The sequence below is a fragment of the Lissotriton helveticus genome, chromosome 2_1 (genome assembly GCF_964261635.1).
Source record: "Lissotriton helveticus chromosome 2_1, aLisHel1.1, whole genome shotgun sequence".
NCBI classification, from domain to species: domain Eukaryota; kingdom Metazoa; phylum Chordata; class Amphibia; order Caudata; family Salamandridae; genus Lissotriton; species Lissotriton helveticus.
In genome coordinates, this window is record NC_136059.1 from 1105825054 (window position 1) to 1105848423 (window position 23370).

The following is a 23370-nucleotide window of genomic DNA, read 5'->3' on the forward strand; positions in this document are numbered from 1 at the left end:
ATAACTGATTTTGCCGGACTCCTGTTGGGCCACTGTACTGAATCTGCACCAATGTACTGGAATTCTGTCATGCCCTCAAAGTTGTGCAGTAACAACTGCCTCATGGGCCTCTGCAGTGTTAATGCAGATCTTGTGTGAAACTTTGTTTCTGATCAATGTATCAAGTTATGGAGCATTAACAGACGCTATAGGACATCGAAACAAGGCCACTCTCATGACAATTATATTGCCTATTGAAAGATAAATGTGCTGTGCTATTGACATGTTAGGGTTTACTATAGTGCATTCATTACTAGAGTAAATCCTGGGAATGTCATGTTTTTTGAGGAAAGGACTGTTTCTGAAAATACCGTTCATACTTTAAGTTGATGTAAGAGCAGGGAGTAACAGTAGCCTTGTATTCTGTTTAGTACAAAAACCACTATATGGGAGGGCTAGCAGAAATTCTCAGAGAACTCCGATTTCATGAGGTGAGATGTGCAATTACAAACCAACAATGTCTCTTGTGTGCCTTTATTCCCTATCCCTGTCTACCTACTCCCAGTTTGGTATCAGCTTCAAGACATCACAATGCATTAACCATCTTCCTGTACTATTACCCCAGTAACTTTAAGCTTGCCTTTGACCCTTCACAGTGATCCGCTGCCTTAAGGCTAAGTTTGCGCTATAGAAATATGATATATATACATACATTGTATTGTGTGATATTAAGAACAACTGTGTAATTAAGAGTGCTTTCTGTGTTTGTGAACTGAAGCACTTAGCTTTGATTGCAATTATTATGTCTGTTAGTTCTTTAAAGAATGCTGTGATAATGCAGCCCACACTACATTCCTAGGAGGCCTGTGGCTGTACTTCCTCTCTACCCTGAGAGTCAAGTATCAAAGGTGTTGTACTTGGCCCACTTTCCAAAGCCATCAGAGGATGTGGCTCAGGACGCCAGTGGCAAACAACTCCTACCCCCACAGTCTCTGTCTACCCTGTTGCCCCCAGAACAGGTCTGGCAGATTGTTTTCAAAAAGCTTCCAAGGGAACATTTGCCGTCATCTTGCAACCAGGATGAATACTTATTACTGGTAAAGAATGAATGATATTAGAAACAAGAAGTTCTAAAGACTTGATTCTGTTGATGTCTCAGATTGAGAGTTCAAACAGTTCATTATTTGTGGCTCTCTTGCAAACATATGGAAATGCTCCCAAGAGTGATGCAGTTCTTTTGCCAAGAGGATCATCTACAAAATAAACAAGAATTGATAACGATGATTCCTGTGGGGCATGCAAATGCACAGAATTTAAGCAAATTCAAAGAAGGGTAGTTATGGATTTCATTATTTTGGCTAGAAGCAAGACAATCCAGGTAAGAGCTGGACTTCTAGTGTCAACCTTTTTGAATCTGAGAAAGAGGAAGAGTTGATCGGTGGTGTCAAAGGCTGCTGACAGAGCTATTAAAATTGGTGTTCCAACGCCACAGTCATAATCCTCCATTCTGAGTTCATCAATGGTAGTAATGAGTACCAACTCTATGCTCAGACTAGCTCTGAAATCCGCCTGGTTTGCCTCAATCATTTTCTTTCTTTTCACATGGTCTTGTAGGTGTATGTGAGAAGTCCTCATTGGCTAAATTATTTTAACCTGAAATAGTAGACACGAACAAGGGCAATTGTTCACTGCTGGGTCAATAGCGAATTTCTAAGAGGAGATGTATCATTGTTGTTTTCAGGGAACGAAACAAAGATCTCGAAGATTGTAAAGATGCAGAGGCCTGCAACATTTTTTGTCTGACAATGATCTCGAGAAGTGCAATTGTCACGGGTTGCTACACATTTTCTTATCACACTCCATCAGATAATGGAAAAAAATCTATATAAAGAGCTTTCAGGTTTCTAGTCATAGTTACTGCAACATTAAATACACTCTATCTCAAGTTGTTTGAAATTCGGCAGAGAAGTGTGATTTATCTTCATCCATCACTCCAGTTCTTAATTTTACATCACAATGGCCTAAAAAACATGTATACAAAAACTGCATTCGCTCATACAGAAAGATAAGTGACCATATAAGGGATAGCTTCCGTGTCCCTGTGCAGGCTCAGAAGGGGGCTGTGTGTTGGATTGCTGAAACTGAATTGCCTACAGTGCATATATTAACTTTGATAAGTTATGTAAGTGTATGAGCTGTAAATAGGAGAGCCCAGAACCATGAGAAGGTAAACACTGCTATGTGTTTTCTACTATGTAGAGTAGTGCTATTTCAGCCAAAACAGGCCATGCAACCCATGTTAGCTTGTGCACAGTCATGAGGTTTTTTTACTGCCTCAGCTCCTTTTTCATAGATGAGGACAGTCTGAAGTCCATGAAGCTAATATTTTTCATTTGAATTCCTTTGCAGACTTCCCACCCGTGACCAGGCAGAGTATTAACCAGTCCAGATCTAACATTAACCATACATTTAGAAGACAAGTAGGTTATTGATGTTTCAAAACAAAGTACAGGGAAGTGTGCCAATAGCTTGCAATTTATATATTTAACTAACGTCCAAAGTAGGAAATCTTAATTCAGCCAATCTTTCACAATATATGAAGAATAGCTCCACAGTAAAGCGTGTTAAATGCCTATTGTCAATTGCTAAAATTACATCTTAATTAGGTGGAAGTCTCTTCTCGATTCATGCACATCCTTTACAAGAGGGGATATGGTCAGGTAGTGACAGGAGTTTGAGTGCTGGGAAATGAAATGAAGGAGGAGATAAGAAAAATAATGAAAGATTTATTGAAAGAGTACATTTAAGAAAGATAATAATTAGGGGAAAGAAAATAGGTTAAGAATTGTCGATAGGAATGAACGAGAAAAGCATAGTAAGCACTGAAAATGACTGATTTCTACAATTTTTTAAAGCAATTTAAAAACTCCACCGTAATTCAAAACAAATTGAAAATGGATATAGGAAAGCCTGGCTTTTTCATTTCAGAATGTTTATAAAAGAGGACAGGTTGGATGGATGATGACTCATTAGAGAATAATTAAGATCAGGTAATATTCTGAACAATTCTTTAGTCGTTTGGAAACATCTGAAATGTGCTAATTACATTATTATGTATTTCCTAGTTTCATGCCATCCTTGTACATTATGCTGTAATTCAAGTAATATGTCCTTTCTGCCTCATGAGTTTGGGTGTTTGCTTTTTAAGTGCTGTAAAGACCATAACTTGTGACATTTTATTTTATGACAATTGGCTTTAGACATTTTGAGTTTTTCAAGGACGAGATTGTCAGGAGCCTGAACTAAGATGTGATTACTTTTTTTTAAGCTATATGCTAATGGATCTTAATGCCAAACAATTTAGTTGCTGCAGCGCCCTATTAGCCTCATAAATTGCTTATCAACAAAATATGTTTTCTAGTTAATGTTTGAGGATATAAACAACAGAGTACTTTGCATTATTTGATATGTAGCCCAAGGTTTACAAATTATTCTAGTATCACTGGTCACGTGTGCTTTCCTTGTCATCAACACCTGCCATGTTTCCTAGCCATTTACAATTTTGTAATTCATGACTGAAACAATTGATGGTATTTCTTTAAAGTCTATTTCCTTGTTTGCCCTGTTCAGCTCAGCACTCCTTTTAAATGGTACAAACATTCTAGAATTTATGTAGTTTGTAGCATGTTTCGTTAGCACCACTTTCTTCAACTGTTTAGGATGAACAAGGCAAACGCTATGTATCATTAACTACGCTTAAAAATTGAAAAACAGCTTTTTATATTTGTCAATGCTTTTCTCAACTTGTAAGAACAATATTATTACGGTAAACTATCAATGTTGATGATTAATCCATTCCATGCTGAGGAAGGCCTGTAGTTGTCCTCAGCCATGGTGGGCGTGTGCCAAGGGCTTCTTCAGGCTGTCCTAGCACCCACCCATGGGGGAAGCTCTGGCACTTCCCCTGTTGTCCCATCTGCCACATGCCCCCACCATGAATGGCAGTGGAAGTGCTTCTACTGCCATTCCTGATCCCTCCCCCAGCGATCTGATGACAGTGGTGTGCACGTCGTGCATCAATGTCATCAAAACATGCCAAGGAGGTGCTGGAAAACGTTTGCTTCCAGTCCGTCCAGGAAGAAGGTAATTTTTTCCTTCACGGAGGGATGAGGGAGGGCAGAGAGGCACTGGGGGAAGGTAAAGAGTTTTTCCTTTCCCCCTGTGTGTTTCTGTAGTGCATTCCTGCTGTGGGATTGCAGGTGGGGCCGCGATCGTGCAACAGGAATGCACCCACTAGACACAAAGGATTGTCTTTTCTGGGGAGAGCACCTTCTTGGGCAAGATTAGCTTCCTATTATTGGGGCAATATTTTGGCTGAATATATATATATATATATTGAATTTGAATATTGAGACTTAGCTCGAGAAGTCTCCGAGATGACGCAACTCTGGCTTTGGAGGGGCAGCAAATGCTTGAGCAACAGTGGGATATATATATATATATATATATATATATATATATATATATATATATATATATATATATATATTCGAAAATAAGTTAGAATTTCAGCCTTGCTCTGCTTTCCCAGTTCCCTTTTTAACTCACGGGGAATAGTCCATATGGCCCACTTTATTTTATGTCCTCAGAATGACACACGTAGAGTGGTGAATGTCCACGAAACGTCTTTATTTCCAAATTATCTTCATACAGATACTATGTTTGAGGATCACCATTTCAGCACATGATTTTCACAGCCAAGCCAATTTACTTCATTTCCGAAATTTGTTCAAAGATCGTCATTTCAATACATGTTTTTCACAGCCAAGCCAACACGTGTTTCGCAAATCTTTTACTTCTTCAGGGACGTTATATTCAAAACATCAAGGATATTAACTTGACATGTGCAAATAGATCAACTTAAACAAATAACGCAAACAATTTAGTTTCATTATCTTATCCAAATGTTTTCTATTTTTTTGCTACATACAAAATATAAGTAAAAATCAAGCTTACACTGATACAAGATCAGACTTACAGTAACACCCTTATATATGAGACAAGAGAAAATGAAAAAAAGAAGAGGAAAACAAGACAAGAAAAACTTAAGAACAATAATAAAAAAGATCAATAATAAATAAGACCACAAATAGAGGATAATAAAACCAGAAAAATATAAAACATGATTTTAAGAAAAGTAAACAAAGAAAAGAAGGTGATAGAGAGTAGTTAGCTGATGGTACTCTCATGAAATAAGATGTCAGATTGTGATTCTTGTTTTACAAACATCTTATATGGATTACATAATAGGCTCAGCCTGGTACTAATACACAAATTGATTGCTAAAACAATTTTATTGTCGTCTTTCAAGACTGTATTGGCACAAATTTGGACTAGTCTAAAATTCACATTAAGGACCGAAAAAACAATTAACATTGACTCCACATGATATTACTGCTGGCATATACATTCTAAAGCAAATATATCAGTTGAGGTCCTGGGAGGGGGTCTCCATTCAGTGGAGTGCCCCTCCCTTTACCTATTGGTCATATTTTGTTATACATCATGTAATTGGACATTTAACAGTACCTTGCAGTATTATGAGTAAGATAAGCCTGCTAATATTCCAGTATTCTATTGCTCAAATGTACCTAAGTAGATCTTCTGCATAACATATTGTATCTAGAAAGAAAGTCATTTTTTGCTAATTTTCTTAGTACATAATACTGATAAGTGCTCTTAATGCAATAATGAATCAGGAAAACCGTTAAATGTACCTTGAAATATGAGTAAAATGAACCTGGTGATATTACGATATTCTGCTATCTATATTTATATTCTCCAAATTATTCTTGAAATTATTTTTCTGTATTTCATCTTCAATCTATGTAGAAAAAAATAAATATATAAGTATGTCGGGTGCCCTTGGGCAAGAGTTGCCCTCCATTATTGGGGCATTATTTTGGCCTTTTTCCGCACAGCCCTGAGGGCAGATTGGCCATATCTGTAGGCCCATCTTCCCCCAAGGGGGGTGGGAGGGGGTGCAGAAAACCACTAGAGATCATGGATTGTGTAGTTTAGATGTCTGGTAGCAGCTCCCCATTAGTGGGTGATATTTGGGCTGTTTTCTCCCCCCCCCCCCCCCCCCCCCCCCCCCCGGGAGTAGATCAGCCATATTTAGGGATAAAAATATTATAGATAAAGAGGAATGGCCTCTTGGGTAAGGGCTGCTTCCCATTATTGAGGAAAGTGTTTTGTCCGTTTTACGCCCCCTCACTCCCCCTTAGGGCAGATCAGCCATTTATGTGTCCAAAACTACTAGAGCCCAGGGAATATGTTTCTGTGTATGTGCTGCGTGTACTGGTGTTTGGCTGACATTGTGTGTACAGGCATTTTGCTGGCTGTGTGTGTGAACTAGTGTATATTTGTTTTTTGCGAATAAAATATTTTTTGTACTGTTTACTTAAAATAAGTATAATTGTCCTACTTTCATTTTGTTTAATACAGTGTAATAATTGCAGCATGATTAGCTTCTGTTTTATTGTGTTTCAAATTCTGTTTGGATTTGTGCAAGATGTGTATTGTATTGTCTTGTCTGTCATTTTCTTTTTTTTCCCTTCCTAGCGGGATATCATTGGTGCTTGCTGCATCTCTGCAGAGTAGGTGCAGATGATCCTCAGCCTAGCTGTCTCTGTTAAGTGAGTGGTGTCATTTTTGGGTCTTTCTGTGCTTTGTGTTGATTGACTTTTCCTTCCAGATTACAATATGGCAGTAGTTTTACTTTCTGTTTGATACAGCCACAATTTGCCTATTACTTATTTTACACAGTGATGACTTAGTTGATGTGTTACTTTTATTAGCAATAATTATGGCTAACTGCAGGATGACCACTCATCAGGTTGTTGGTTTCCATTTCAAATCTTTCTCTAACCATGATTCAGAGATTGACTCTGCATCTGAGGGAGAGGATGAAGTCCAAGATTCTGGCAGTAAATTTGGAGCAAGCGGAATCTGGATTGCAGCCTGCGGCTGGAAAACTTCCCATTGGAAGTGTTGAACTCTGGGTTGCCCCAAACTTGGTGCTTGTGTTGCCTACATTTAGATGTATTGTAGGGTTTAGGGCAGGGGTCTCCAAACCGGTCCTGGAGGGCCGGATCCCTGCCAGATTTTTGGGATATCCCCATCGAGATACATGTAGTAATTTTAAAAATCTGGCATGGATCCGGCCCTACAGGACCGGTTTGGAGACCACTGGTTTAGGGCAAATACTGAAAACCTTTTGTCTATGAATTTTATTAATTGTTTATGGATGATGTATTTTTGGATGAGATTGTTGACCAGACTAATTTGTATGCTGAACAGTATTTCAGGGACAACAGTGCCAGACCTAAACCCCAATCTAGAACTAGCTAGTGAACTTTCACAAAACTGGATGGGGTGTAGAAGTTCTGCGGTTTTACTTTGTAAATGTAAATGTAAATGTAAAGTACACTTTTATAGCGCTACTACCACTCCAAGGAGTATCCTGGCGCTCAACACCAACCCAGGTGGAATAGGTTGGGGGGAAATGAAGGCGAACTTAGTCACAATATACTCTACACCAGTGCTCTACAAGCAGCATCAGTGAGGGAAAACATCCATGTTTTAAGTGCCTTTCTAAAATGGCTATCATTGGGCATCGATCGGAGCTGCGGCGGAAGTTTATTCCAGGCCTTAGCGCCCAGAAAGAAAAGAGATTTACCACCTTTGGTTGCCAGCTTAAATCTAGGTATTACCAACAAGTTCTGATTTGCAGACCTCAGGCAGCGCAGGGGCTGATAGCGTTTGAAATCATTTGATAGGTATCTAGGCCCTTGCTGTAGGAAGACTCTGAACTTGAATCAGAAGAATCTTAAACAGGATCCGTTTACAGATCGGTAACCAATGAAGTGCCTTAAGCGCGGCCGAGGCAGATGACTTGCGAGGCCAGCGTAGCACTAAACGGGCAGTTGCATGCTGGACCATCTGCAGCCTGTGGAGAACGGACTTATTTGCTCCTGCATACAGGCCATTGCAGTAGTCCAGTCTAGATGTTATCAGTGCAACTACTACTGTTTTCCTTGCTGACAAAGGAAGAAGATCAAAAAACTTCCTCAAAGATCTAATAATATGGAAACAAGTGCTGGCCACAGCCACTGCTTGTTGTTTAAAAGACAGCTGGTCATCGAATTTAATGCCCAGGTTTCGAGCGGAAGAGATGGTATTTGGGGGGGCTTCAGCATCATCAGGCCACCAGTCTTTCGGGGAAAACAGATTTTGAGAGCCGAACGGCAGAATTTCCGTCTTTCCGGAATTACATTTCAGGTGATTGTTATTCATCCACTCAAAAGTGGCCGTTAGGCAATTTTTCAGGTTTTCCTCGGCCCCAGGCAGTTCTCTATCCAGGACCAGAATAAGCTGTGTGTCGTCGGCATACGATATTGTGCTAATCTGATAGGAAGCGATTAGCTCAATCTGGGGCACCATATACAGATTACAAAGTACAGGGCTCAAACTAGAGCCCTGGGGACCCCTGAGCTGACGACTTTAGCTTCAGATTGAAACTGGCCCAGTACCGTGACTTGGCGCCTGTTGTTAAGAACATTTCTAAACCACGCCAATGCCACTCCTCCTATTCCTGCGTTAACTAAACGGTCCACTAAGATGGTGTGTGAATCCGTATCGAAGGCCGCCGATAGATCGAGTAAAATCAAGACGGCCTTCTTTCCCTGATCCACAGCCATTCGTATGGTCTCTGCCGTGAACAGCAGGGCTGACTCGGTGGAATGTTTCGAGCAAAACCCTGATTGGTTAGGGTGCAGGATGTCATTCTCCTCCAGGAAATTCGTAAGCTGATTATTAACGAACTTTTCCGTCAGTTTAAACACCAGGGGGAGCAGGGAGATAGGACGCAGGTTAGAAAGAGTGGTTGGGTCAGACAAAGACTTTTTCTGAAGAGGCTTGACCGCTGTAAGCTTCCATTCACTGGGAATGTCTCCCGTGGGCAAAGATGAATTGATGATGCTGTTAATAATGGGATTAGCAATCTCCACTAAAGCCTGCAGAACCAAAGGTGGGCACGGGTCGAAAGGGGATCCAGATTTGCTTGCCAAAATGGCTTTGTTCGTATCCTCTAGAGAAATAGGGGCAAATGAGTCCAAGCAGGGGGAACTAGTAGATGTTTTACCCACCTCCATCTTTTCCAAATTCCTGAAGGTGGAAGACACAGGAGGAAAAACATTCACAATATCCAGGATCCTATTTTCAAAATAATTGGCAATGGCATTACAGAGAGATTGGGACTGGGGGATTTCCTGCGAAAGGGCTGAAGGATTGATGAAATGGTTTACTATCTTAAAAATTTCTTTTTGGCCATTTCCCGAGATAGATATCGCTTGCAGATAGTAGGCTTTTTTAGCTAGCTTAATTGCTACATGATATCGTCTTCTGGCAGATTTATAGGCATCATGGGCAACAGCCTCGTAGTTCCTATGCCACCTCCGCTCCAGTGCTCTCACTTCACCTAACTCCATTTTTAGAGCTAGCGAAAACCATGGGGCACTCTTTTTACTTTCCGAGCCGCCTTCATTTTTCCTACGTGTTGGGACTAAAAAGTTCCCCACTGTGGTTATCCAGTCGCAAAACTGCTGGTTGTCCGTGGAAGTATGACCTGTTGGGGTGGGCTTGTTTTCTTTTATCTTCTCTACCAGATCTAACCTTGTAGATAAATTCCTCCACACTGGTTTGCCTACGGCGTCAGTTTTATTCCTACTGTTTACAGGAGCATTATTTTCCAGAAGCAGGTCAAATGAAATTAAATCATGGTCGGACCATATTTGAGGGCAAGGGGATTTAACTATTAGTCTATCTGAGTTTGAGCAGATACAGTCAATGACATGCCCTGCTATATGTGTGGGTTCCAAGGTAAGAAGGGTAAGGCCCAGGACATTAATAATGTCCATAAAGCAGCTTACTCCCGGCTCTTTAGGAGAGTCTAAGTGGAGATTCAGGTCCCCTAAGACTGTAAAATAGGCAAACCTGAGCGCCAAGTCGCTCAATACCTCTCCTAGGCTCTAAAAACTCAGTAGGTGACCCAGGGGGGCGATAAATTAGAGCACCAGAAAAGGTGAAAGAGTCATGAATACCTAGGCAGAAGGCCATGGCCTCTGCCCCTTTAATATCTGGTAACTTATGCATAGAACACTTCAATGTGACACGATAAATAATTGCTAAGCCCCCACCCCTTTGCTGAGGCCTATCTAATCACTGTATCAAAAAATTCTGCGGGAGGGCCACAGCTAGGTCCGGATTACACCAAGCTTTGAGCCAAGTTTCTGTGATTAGGAGCCAATCTAAATTTACCTCCATAATCAAATCGTTAATATTTTGGGCATTTTTACACATCGATCGGGCATTAATAAGCCCTCCTCGTAAAATGGTGGGTTGTGGGACTACTACAGGAGTAGTTTCTGGAACGAACGTTGCCTTGCACTGGCCACAACGAACGGGACCATCCCATATATCCGTTTTAACGACCTCATGGCAGTGCATGGGGAGCCTGTTGAGGGAGCATAATAAATCTCTAGACAAACCTGAGTTTCCATTGCATGGAGTGTGACATGGAGCATCATACAGCGCCTCCTTAGCGCTGACGGGCGCAGACGGGCAGGACTCTGGCTTGACTCCGGCGCGTCACCGCTGCGCGTCTCCATGGCAGGTTTAAATAGGGAACTCACCTCGCCTGGACGCCTGAGCACTAGAGCGCTCAGCAAGATGGCGCCCCCAGAACGTCCCCAACTTTGTTAATGGGATTGATAAGGAAGACATTGGTCACTTCATATTGGTCCAATAGTCCCTTGATGACAACTGCTATATTTCCTGCAACCATGGGTCATGATCAGTATTTGCTTCTGCTGCAGATGCTGGATTTTGTTGATAATACTTCAGCATTGCCACAGGATCACCCGGGTTATGATCATCTCTTCAAGATTAGGCCTGTTGTTGATCATTTTGTAGATTGCTTTTCAGGGAAGGAAATAACTGTAGATAAGTTTTTGGTCCTGTTCCGGGCCGTTTAGCTTTTAGGCAGTACATTCCTAGCAAGAGGGCTCATTCTGGAATCAAGATGTATATGCTATCTGAAAATAGTACTGGATATGTCTATAATTTTATGGTGTGCACTGGTAGGGATTCTTCTATTAAACTCCTTTGTTGTCCAATCACCTTTGGAGTCAGTGAGAACATTTCATGAGAACTTGGTAGCGGACTAAGGACACTATATATATATTTACCCATTTCTGGAGGCAGATTGCAAGTTTATTGTTCTGTGTACGGCATATATGATATTGTTCTCTTAGCAATATTTGTAAGTATTTAAGTTGGTCTACAGTGAAAGTGTCTTATCCCTTTTGTGTTTTTATCCAGAAAGGGAACAATAGGCGTGGGGCTCTGATTTGAAATATAAAGTGCCTTGGATTTGATTTCTGGCAAGGACAGAACTATTTTCATATAAAAATACTGTGTCCAGAATATCAACAACTAAACTACGGTAAAGGCACATATATATAAGCAAGGATAGATTTATTATTCTTAACGTTACATCCATGTACCTTGAAGATATATAACTACCTCCAATGTACTGGTTTGTGGAGTTAAGTGTGCTAAACCTAATACCTAAACGTACTTTCACAGTATTTTGGCTGTCGATATTTTCACCAGACCTAGTTTTCCACTAGAGTTGCATTCAGCAGCTAAAATCTCTCTGGGCAAAATTAAATGGATCTATATGGATCCTGCAAATCTCGTAATTATGATGGGGCCAGTAACTTTCATTAACAGGCCCAATGAAATAACTGAAGGGCAATGATTAATCTGTCCTTCTGTTTTACGGTGCTCGACACCGCCACTTGCTTTTACACGCAGGGCACATACTTCTGAGACTACAATGCATGATGGTGCTGTGTGTCTATTTTTCTGCTGAATATTTCTGTGCCATGTTGTGGTATCTTGTGTTGTAACATAGAACCGTGTGCGTGGCCTGGCCTGTTGCTGGGTGAACCAGTGGTTCTAAGAATGTTTAGATTAAAAAGAGTAGTTTGGGGTGATTGTGAAGAACTTGAAATGAAATGAAGCATTAAGAAGATTACTTTATGGTGTTGAGTGTCTTACTTTCACACTGGTGACGAGCGGAAAAAACGACCCATTCTTCATCTCAACAACTGTTCTGCATTGTGAATTTCATTCATCGTGGACTCCTGCATCGTGTATTTCGTGGATTTTTTGGTGGAGTGGAACTTCCGGGACGCCCTGTGCCCATACCACAGTGCTAGTAGTATTTGGTCGTAGGGGGTGCCGGACTGCAAGCAGGAATTCGTTTTTGTGAGTTCTGGGAGCATGAGCAAGAATGAAATGGCAATCTGCTGGCCCATGTGCCCACGTGAACTAAAAACAACTAGGGCGCTCACTCAGCATAGGCAGAGGGCCTCCTGAGTGTGTGCGTAATTACATTCATCATGCTGTGGCAGCTATATGGGAGGTAGTGACAGCACTCTTACTGACATTCCCAGTGCAAATACCCATTCAAATTTGCCAGTGATTCGCTCACCATGGCGAACTCTGATACCCTTAATTGCATTTCAGTGATTCACACATCATTTGTTTATGAGGAATGTGCTAGATTGGTATACATGGTCAGTGACTTTTGCCAGTGCTAATGCACATTAGAATTTAATGGTGATTCGCACATCCTAGTGAACACCGATAAACGTGCCTCTACTTCGGTGATTCGCACACCAATTGTTAACAAACATTGTGTTATAGCAGTATACACAGTCTTTATTCATTGTATGTGACATTTGGAGTGCTAAATAAAGTGATTCACTCACCTTTGTGAACACTGAACATTACTCTATTTCTGAAAAATATACATCGGTGATTCACACATCAATTGTTATAGTAAACATTTTGTCTCGCGAACCCTGATATCATTTATTGGTGCTCACAAGTTGTATAAAAGTGGCATGTGTAGTGTGTGACTGGCACACTTTTGGTCAGTGTTATTAGCATTTTTTGGACTACAACTGTTAACCGATATTGATTTCCGACTTGTGGATTCTCTTGTATTAATTCCTTACAGGTGTCTTACATTAAGTTGAGTGGGAACTTTGGTTATTGTATGGAGATTATTGTTTAATGATGCAAGAGGTAAATCCTCCTCCTTTCTTTTTATATTTACCAGGAGAACCTATTCTTCTCGGGTCAACATGGAAAAACGTGTTCTTCCATTATGCCGTGGTTTGTGGAACATCTTAGCGCAGAACTGAAAACCTCCCTTTTGATGCACTGTTTAGTCCAGTAAGGGCAAGATGTTTATGAATGTCTACCTAAATTAAGTGAATTTGACTCATCTGACTTGAATGAATTTGAAATTTGTCGAAAGAAATTAGATGTACATTATATCTTTAAGGTGAGTTCCGTGTTGGAGCAGTATCATTTTGGGAAACAAATGCAAAAGTCTGATGAGTCCACTGAAGAGTATATATCATCATTGAGCAAGTTAGCATCTACATGTACGTTTGGCTCTTCCTGTTAGGAACTGCTAAGGAATCAACATGTTTGGGTATGTTATTGAAAAACAAGGGAGGTTTGGTGGCAAAAACACAAACCAACTGTGAGTGTTATTTTGATTATGGCAAAAACTTGAGCATTCAATGGAGTGTGTTGATACTATAAAAAAGAAAGCTAATGTACATGAAAAGGCTAATGGTGATACAATCCAAAGTGTGAGAGTTAAAACACATAAAAATATAGCTTTAAAGAGTCTAAAAATAAATGTAACGATTCTAAGGATAGCTTTAGAGAGGGTAAGAACACTCAACTGTATTGCTTTCTTTGCAATAGCTCTTCATATTTAGCAAATTGCAAAGCCCAGGTTGGAAGGCCATTTGTAAAACATGTGGGCTCAAAGGTTAATTCACAACAAAATGTAGGTCTAGTGGTGACAAAGGTAAAGTAAGGGAAGTGGCACAAGAATCAGAAAAATATTTTAATTTGATGATTTTGAAGGTGGATATCATAGGAAATGAAGGTACAGTGGATGTTCTGTGTGTCGACGGTGCAAAGGTGAACATGCTCATTGATTCAGAGAAAAGATTACTTTAATACCAAAGGAATTTTATGATTGCGATTTGAAAGGGAAGGTTGAATTGTTCAAAGCTGATGTAAAACCTAGAGGTTATGGCGGGGAACCCATAAGATTCTTAGGGTTGTTCCAAGGTGATATTGAGATAAGTGACAGGATTACAGCAGGGAAAATCTATGTGTCAACGAGAGGGGATTCTCTCATAAGTTGGATTCACCAGAGTGAGATGGATGTTTATATGCATCTGATTGAAACCCTTGCAGTGAGGTTAAGAGAAAAAGTAAATTTAGTGAAGAGTGACCAGAAGTATGAATGTTCTTATCCAAATGTGTTCAAAGGTGGTTTGGGTTGTCTGAAGAAGAACAATCATTTAATGACAATCAAACCAGGATCGATACCTAGAGTCAGTAAGGTGTGTAATGTTCCATTGAAAGTGAGGGAAGACATGAAGCTGGAGTTGGAAAGGTTGGAAAAAGATGGCATTATTGAGAAAGTTGAAATCTCTGCATGGTTGCTCCCAGTGGTCAAGGCAAGGAAAGGGAATGGAGAGGGGAGATTGTGCATTGATTATCGGAATTAAATAAATGTTTCATAGTGGATAGGTACCCTCTACCCAATATAACAGAGATGCTGAGCTTAATTGGGAGTGAGAAGTATTTTTACTCTCTAGACTTGACGTCCCCTTACCGACAGATACAATTGCACCCCTTGTCTCAGGATCTGCCATCTTTTGTTACCCTGTTTGGTATGTTCAAGTATGTTAAGATGCCTTTCAGGTTTGTCTCGGCTTCTGCCTTGCTTCAAAGGGTGATGTATAGACATCTTAAGAGGTGTATCTGGGCGCAAGATATATTAGGACAATTTATTAGTGTTTGGTGGCCCGGTAACAGAGCATGAGGAGAGATTGCCTGCTGTTCTTGCCAGGTTGGATGCTTGTAGTCTCTCGCTCAAATAAGCAAATATAAATTTTATGTGGACGGTATAGATTACTTAGGTCATTAGATACCTCCAAGCAGGGAAGAGCTGGTGACTGCTATTAGTAGTATGCAAAACCTGAAAAAAAGAGCTGATTAAATTTCTTGGAACAACTGAGTTCTCCAGTAAATTTATAGTAGGTTTTGCAGAGAAGAATATTTAACATAAGAGAACTGCCCAAAAAAGGGGTGGAATTTAGATGGAATGAGGACTGCCAAAAATAAATTGTGGCAATTAAGACAAAGGCGAAGAGTGCTCCCAGTTTGTCCAGTTTTTAACAAGGGCAGGAGACAGTACTGATGACGGATGCTACCTCGAAAGGTTTGGGTGCTGTTTTTCTGCAAGTGGCTGATGGTGAAGAAAAAACTATTTTAATTGTGTCTAGAAGCTTGAGAGGGGCAGAAAGTAATTACTCAGTTGTTGAGAAGGAAGCGTTGGGAGTGTTCTAGGTAGTGGGGAAGCTAAGAAAATTTTTATGGGGGACCAAATTTGTGATTAAAACTGATCATAAAACCTTGAAAGATATATTTATATTCAAGGGCATCATTGTGGTATCCACTAGAATATGCACATTTGTGTAATTGTGGTGCAAGAATTCAATTTTGGTATGATGTGTGTTCCACATGTTAAGAATATATTTTGGCAAGTTACCTATTTCACATGTGTTGCAGAGATTTTTCTGGTGAGGAGAAAAGTGGAATTTTGGACAGTGAGCTGTGTGAGGATTAAATCAAATTAAGGGGCCTATTAGGATGGCGGACGGACTTGCGTCCGTCCGCCACCCCCGAGGTGGAGGGACCGTCCGCATGGGCAGCGGCGGTCCCTCCGGTGCAATTAGGATGTGACCGCCACCCTGGCGGTCACATCCTGTATCTTTAACATTGCGGCGGGTGCTGATTCATGCAGCACCCGCCGCAATGTTAAAAATGCATGCATTGCATTTGCATGCACAACGCGGCAGGCACCGCGCGGTGCCAGCCGCTTTGTGCATGCAAATTCAGGGGGGTACCATAGGTACCCCCTATGTGCACCCCCACCCCCCTTCACCCTGGGGGCCCACAAGGGCCCCCCAGAGCAAAGGTCCACATGCTTTTCCACGGCGGAAAAACCGCCACGGAAAAGCATGTTTACACATGCTTCCTAATTTGGCTGACGGTGTCTTGCAGACACCGCCACCAAATTGCAGGCTACACCTCGCGGATCAGCGGCGGACGGACCTACCGAGAGGTTGTTTTGTTATATGGAAGCTCATTAAAAGGCTTCATTTTGGTCAAATATTTTTCAATATCGTTTGATAATGTCATGAATATTCCCTTTGCACTTATTTTTGTATTGCATATTAGTCACATGTTCTTCACAATTTAAATGTTTGTTTTGTCAAATTTTTGTGCAATTATGCAGTTTTTGATTTGAATCTTCAATTCATATGTATGTCTCTCCACATGTTTGTGCATTCACGTAATTTTTTGATTTGGTTGCTCAGTTGTACGTTTTTGGTCAGTAAGTTCAAGACATTGATACTTCTCTTGACGCAAATTGTTTTCTATTGTTGATAGAATTGTTGAATAAAACGGCATAACTAATTGCCGAGATAAATATATTAAGTTTTGTTTATCTTCTTCATCCCGAACCAGAATGGTGTGAAAGATTTTGAGTGTGGGTTCCTCTGTTTTTTATAAAGTATATGGGCCCGTACCCCACTCATGTCCGAATGGGCCACACTCCCCCTTTTTTGTAAAAGGTTGGAGACTGGGCAGGACTTCGACTTCCAGTCCAATCTGGTGCTTCAAAATTTAGCAAGTCCATGAAAGTTATTAAACTATTTACTAATGCGGTCAAACAGATGACTATAAAATATAGAATTTGAACAGAGTTGCAAAATTGAACATGGTGGAGCTGGATGGTAATAAGGAAGTTAGCTCAGAAGGCAGCAAAGGTAGAGGAAATCATAAGGGTCCAAGAAGAAGTATGACAACCATCACCGAACTGGCTTACTTGAAGGAATTTGTCAAATAAAGTAAATATGTATATTTTGAATTTTTTTTGTAAAGAAGAAATAATGTTGTGTTTTGTTAAGAGGGGAATGTATGTGTGGTACCTTTTGATTTAACATAGAACATTGGGCATGGCCTGGCCTGTTGCTGGGTAAACCAGTGGTTCTAATAATCTTTAGATTCAAAAGATTAGGAGTTGGAGATCTTGTAGAGTGAAGCCACGGTGCAGTGTGCTTGTTGGGGTGAGTGTGAAGAACTTGAATTAAAACGAAAGATTAAAAAGATTACCTTGTAGTGTTGAGTGCCTTACTTTCACATATGTTTATTTAAAAATGATAAATTTAGCATATACATAATGCTGTTACTGGCATTCAGCAGCAGTGCCAGGGCTGTTGGCGATGCCAGCTGCAGTGGACTACTATGACCTGCTTGGGTCCTAGCACTTAATTTTTTACAAACTAACCACTGCAGAGGGAACTCAAAGTAAGGATTGAAAGAGAAGAAAAGATAAGGAATTGAAAGCCTCAAGAAGCGGAATTCTTTTATGGATAATTGGCATGAACTCCTTTCATATTTATAAATGTGACTCGCAGGAAGACCAAAAAATGAATATTAGTATTGTAATTCATATTTGTAATTTGACATATATCTCAAATTTCCAGGCCTAAGTTAACAACATCATATACAAACGTATCTGTTTACCTTTCATGTTACTTGGAACGTTTAATTGGGCTACACTTCCATTGATACCAGAAGCAAGATTCACTTAACCCTACACTCAGTGGCACCCCTTTAGCCCTTGTGTTCTCCTCGGCCACATGCAGATAGAATGGAACGTTTCTTCGTTGAAGAAGGTCAGTCAAAGTGATCAACAGCTGCTTGGATAGGCCTGCCCGGCGGAACTCAGGAACAGTGAAGCCCATCCGAATCTCACACGACTGTTCCATCAAAGACCACGAGACGGGCTGCCCATTCGGTCCCAGAGCGCAGATGCTGGGGAAATGCTCAATGCAGCGCCGGATGTAGCTCAGGCTTCTCTCATTGCCTCCAAAGGCCCAGTTTTCATTCACCAGTTGTGCATGGGACATATTTAGCTGGGAAACTGGAAACGATGACGTACCACCACTGAAGTAAAAGAAATAATAGCGTTTACTGGAACAATTGAGACATTTCTTGATTGAAAAGTGTACAGTTTCAACCCAAGACTGCAGCAGCAAAGATTTCACCTTGAAGAACAATGGGAAACACAGTCCTCATGACTGTCTTCACATGGCACAATTTCATGACAGCAATAGTTTCCTTTATTGAGGAATTGTATGTGAGAATCAAGATGAATTAATTAAAGTCGAGAGCAGAGGAGAAATTATGTTCTAACCTGCCAAGTCAGTTTGTCACTTGGGTACAAGAAGTCTGTTTGAAATAACTCTGAAAATGAACTTTCCCTGATAAAGTAAATCTTTCTATGACCGCAACGGGTTTTGTCCACAGATGTCAATTAATTTTAGCCAGGGCTACTATATCTTCCCTTAGACTTGCTTTTGATACAACATACTAGTGTAGCGTCATCTGCTTGGTTTTCTAGACTGCTAAATGCGAGTTGGCAGTATCTGACCCCAATTCCCACACCCCAAGGTTTGCCTTTCTAGGGCCGTATGACAAATACAGTGCACTGTCCCTGTTTGCACTGTGCAACATCTCATAATTAGTGAGCCCCGAGCAAACAGGGACATTGTGTCTATTACTTATAGTGTGCTGACCCCCGGGCAGCCACAAACTCACGCAACCCTGGGGGTAGCACATTAGGGAAAGGCAGAACAGCTGTTTCAAGCAGCCGCTTCATCTTTTGTTGTGCAAGCGGACCCACCTATCCTTCAAAGGGAAGACAAAGATCCCCCTTGGAGGTGGTGCAGTGAATGACTGCACTTGCATGCAGGGGGGTGTCTGGGGGGTCCATGGGTGCCCCCTTCCCTCCTCCAGAGGTATGCCCTAAGGGGACACACAGACAGGACACCACTTTTTTGTGACTCACTGTGCTCTTCCTGAGAATTTTTTTGCCTAGGCTACGCATCCAAAATACGGTGCAGTTGCAGAGGCAACGTATTTCCCTCATTTACATAGGGTTGTGCCCCCATACAAATTAAGGAATGCCCTCTTAAGATAGCACCAGCGCTGCTTGTGTGCTGGTGCTATCTATAATATGGAAGAGGCCGCACAAGCATTTGTGCCCCCTCTTATAGTACTACAGTGCCCCGGATGTGCAATAAAATGTCAGTTGTACCTCCAGGGCACTGTACGTAATACAGATCTCAGTGTTGTCTGTTCAAGTGTGGAGCGGAGATAAAGGTTTCTCCAGTGCTCCTATACAAGAGGCTTTGAAGTAATCTGTTTTGCAATTCACACCTTTTTCAGAACCCCCCACGTTCTCCTTTGATATGAAATGAAAATACACTGGAACAGATAACACTAGTACAGCAATTATATGTGGTAACAATGACAAAAGACTCCCAAACCCCAATTTGCTATCCAGTGTACCAAGTCGGTAATTGACTAACTGCATCATAATTGTCTTATGTATGACAATTGCATTATGTTACCCTAGGGGTTGCCCTTGCTTCAGACACTCAGAAAATGATGGGAGGAATGCAAATAGTCTAACCACTGGCAATTGCTGGAGTTAGCTTCACAACTACTGTTGTTTTATTCGCTATGCTACCTCGAATTACACCCAGCCATATGCTATACAGCCTTGGCCCTGCTCCATTAGAAACAGCTCAGCCTGAACTACCAAGCGAGGTCCACTCTGAACCAGAACATAAGGAACTGAAGACCAGTTTTGGCCTAGTTGGACCTCTTCATTTGGGTTCTGCTTGGTTCCAGTAACACAGTGAACATGGGACCCATAGACTATTTGCAAGCATTCCTCCCAGACGTGGGTCCTTTGCTTGATGTGCCTAAGAATCCAAGCTACACATCACTGAAGGAGCCTGACAAGGCTACCCTCGCTTAGGGGTTCATTGTGTACTCTTCAAGACGGAGCCAAAAATATCAGTTTGGGATGGACTGTTCCAAGGAGGAGCAAAGTTAGTACTGATTTGCCTAAAGGTGGGTCTCTGTCTGGAGTAGCACAGTGGGTGAAAAAGGATGAATTGAAATGTTACCTGAAAAGATTGCCAGTGGTTAGACTGTTTCCAAGCTTTCCCCTTATTACCTTTCGTGTGTTTTATTGCTCTTGCTTCAGTTTGTATGGGGGTGATAAAGGATGCTATAAACACATACATTGAACATTGATTCAGGATCCCTGTATATTTTCTGCAGTTCTCACTTCCTTCCCATAGCTCCTTAGCAGTCAATATAGGCAGGTTGTGAGAGAAAGCATGCCCCTACTGATGTAATTGCGGTCAAATTGTGTCACTTTTGCTCATCCTGGCAATTTAGTTAATCAACAGAAATGTCTTTTTTGATGGTCAGTGTAAATAAAACATGTCAAAAGAAATGTACTTCTATGCCTAAGACTCCTTTTGCTGCAGATTGCTGTGGGTGGGTGATGACCGTAATGGTGACTGTAACAGCACCACTGTGACTGAATCTGATAGTTCCACTAGCCTTAATGGTTTTGAGGTCAACTGAGGCGTCTATTGATGAGAATGGTGATAGGTTATCATGATGATACTGAAGATGCTATATGGCCTGACAACATTATCATACTGAATTTTTATGCCAAACTGTGTATATTAAACAACATGAATGAGCCTAAACAATACACGTGCTTCTTTCATATGTCACATATTATACTGAGGCTGAAAGAGGATATGTATGCAATGCAGTGTTCTGCCGTGTGATCTATTTTTCTAAGACATCCACTGAAAAGGGGAGATTTTCGATTAGGGAGGCATCAAAAAACAGATTGGGTTAAATATATATATAAAATATCTTGCTGCTTTAGTGCCCCAAAAATCTATATACAAATCCCAGGGGCTTTTCTTTAATTCTATGAATAGCATAATTACATTTATTTTTTAGATTAATAAACAAAAAAAAAAATTCTTATTACATACAACGCTGTCTTCCAAAATCATGCCTTTTCTAAGTGCTGTAAATAATGGTGTTACTATTTCCCAGTTCACTTGTATTTAATTTACCAACCTTTAAGGATGGACGTTTGAGTCAGACTTGCTGGGATTTAAATGTATGACGTGCAGATAACTGTATATCTAAATGATGAGCATGTAATCCACTGTGCCATCCTGCCCGCATATTTGATATTGAACTCATCTATGAAAGTACCTTTGTTGTGTTGCTTTCACCACAGTGGCGAACAAAGGATCTGTCTCTAGGGCTGAGGCATTCGTAGGAGCTGTCCCACAGGCATCTGCTATCCCCATGTCCTTCACATAAAGGACAGTGCGAGTGATCTCACTCGTGAATGACTTTCTTGCTGAGATGCTGGATATAATTTCACCAATGGAGGCCTGAAGCCCTGTTACAGGATGAAAGCAGAATGAAAAAAGCAAGAAATAACAGTATTCATGTTTGGATGCAGAAAATAAATGCATGCATATGATATTCCGTACTAATCTGGTTCAATGGCTAACTCACAAAAGTGAGCTGCCACTCTCACTGCTACCATAAAGCATTTGTTTTGTGGAACTCTCCACATTTGCAATTTCTAACACCCTATATAGAACTGCAGCTCTCTTATCACATATCTTAAAGATGATTGACTATTTTCTAAGTTTGACCATTCTGTACACTCGACTGACCTCTGATCCAGCTGTCAGTTGTATCAGTGGGGTAGGGGAGTGCCTTTAATCCAGTTGTTTACAAGAGAGAACTTGCCCCTTCAGAAGGCATAACAGGGAATAACAGTTTTAAAGAAACCTATTATTGAGGACATGTGGTCTACTGAGGGGAGGTACATGCTGTGGGTGTCGGAGACTGCATTTTATCTGCTGTAAATTTGTATCAGTCAATGAGTTTACATACAAGGTGGGATCATCATGAGGGAACTTTAAGGAACGTCTAAAAAATGTGCATGGGTTAAACTAGTGACACGTTTATTCTTTTGATTGCTCTCTTGTGAAAAATGAGTTACCAACATTGTGAAGGGTGTCATAATGAACCGTCCGAATTCTAGCGGAATATTTTGGCACAGAAGCTGGGACAAGCTACTCCAAAACAAGGAATGTGCCAACAACTTCAGCTTAAACTATGGAAGACTTTGTAGACCTCTCTCCAACAACGGTATGGAAAACAACATAGTGGGTGGAATGACCCAAAAGCTGGAAACATTTGATGTGCAATATGGATATCAAATCGAAGCACTTAAACAAACCCTGATCTGGAAATTGTGTGTTTGGAGGAAATAATCTCTCAGGAGCTCTGATTGTTTTCTTAAGAGCAGTTGTAACATAATTCCAAACAATAAAGATCCTTATACCAATCTTTTTGACGCCTTGAAGGAGACGTGGTGGAACCTGGTGGCTGCAGAGGAAATAAGAAGCTATGCCCAACCTGATGCATGCACATTGGTTCATTTAAAACTATATAGAACACACAATAGGTCTATGAAACTAGATCCAGAAAGGTTGTCATGGCTTCTATTGAAATTAATGAAGACGCCCAAGACCTATTTTTCAGTGAGCAATTTGTAAAGAAGTGGGGCAACTATGAGCACACTCATGTTCTTAAGTACTACCCAGCCATTAATGGAGAGGTATCCTACTGCTTGCAGGTTGTTTTGTGGGCCATGGAAAGTGTGCGAGCCTTACCAGGCCTCAATTCCAGAGTTTAAAAAAAACATGCTTTAGAGCAGTTCAGAGAGGCTTCCTCATTTCACAAACATATACATGAAAACAGTAGGATCCAATGTATATTATTTTACAACTGGTCAAGGAAGAACTTTCAACTTCCAAATAATTACTTCTTTGCCAAGGAGAAGAAGATTAGGCATGGACCAATGAAGGTGGAATGGAATCTCATTCACATAAGGCCTGCGATCTGTCTTTCTCCATTTCAGAAACCGAGGGCAGAATGGAAATATCCTACTCAAATGGAGCAAGCTAATTTGGACATTTTATAAACAATGGCATTGTTAGAAACCAGGACATGTTTGCAGTGTCCCGCTACCGTTTGCCCCCATTTTGACAACTAGATGCTAGTTTTTCTGACTCTGATTGTGACTTTTGATCTGCTAACCAGACCCAGTGCTCTGATTTAAAGTACAAGGTAATTTGATATAATTGCAATTGGTACTGACAAAATACC

The 23370-nt window shown here is 40.8% G+C and overlaps 1 protein-coding gene across 1 annotated transcript in view; it reads right to left on the reverse strand.

Moving 5' to 3' along the window:
• Window positions 1-17783: 17783 nt before the first annotated feature.
• LOC144819607 (glycine N-acyltransferase-like protein 2) overlaps window positions 17784-23370 on the reverse strand; it is a 68403-nt gene continuing 62816 nt past the window's right edge. The window contains exons 4-5 of the mRNA XM_078677428.1: window positions 21391-21583; window positions 17784-18231 (exon numbers count right to left, since the gene is read on the reverse strand). Of these exons, the coding sequence (XP_078533554.1) occupies window positions 17817-18231; window positions 21391-21583 (608 nt within the window). The 3' untranslated portion in view covers window positions 17784-17816. The remainder of the gene's footprint in view (window positions 18232-21390; window positions 21584-23370) is intronic.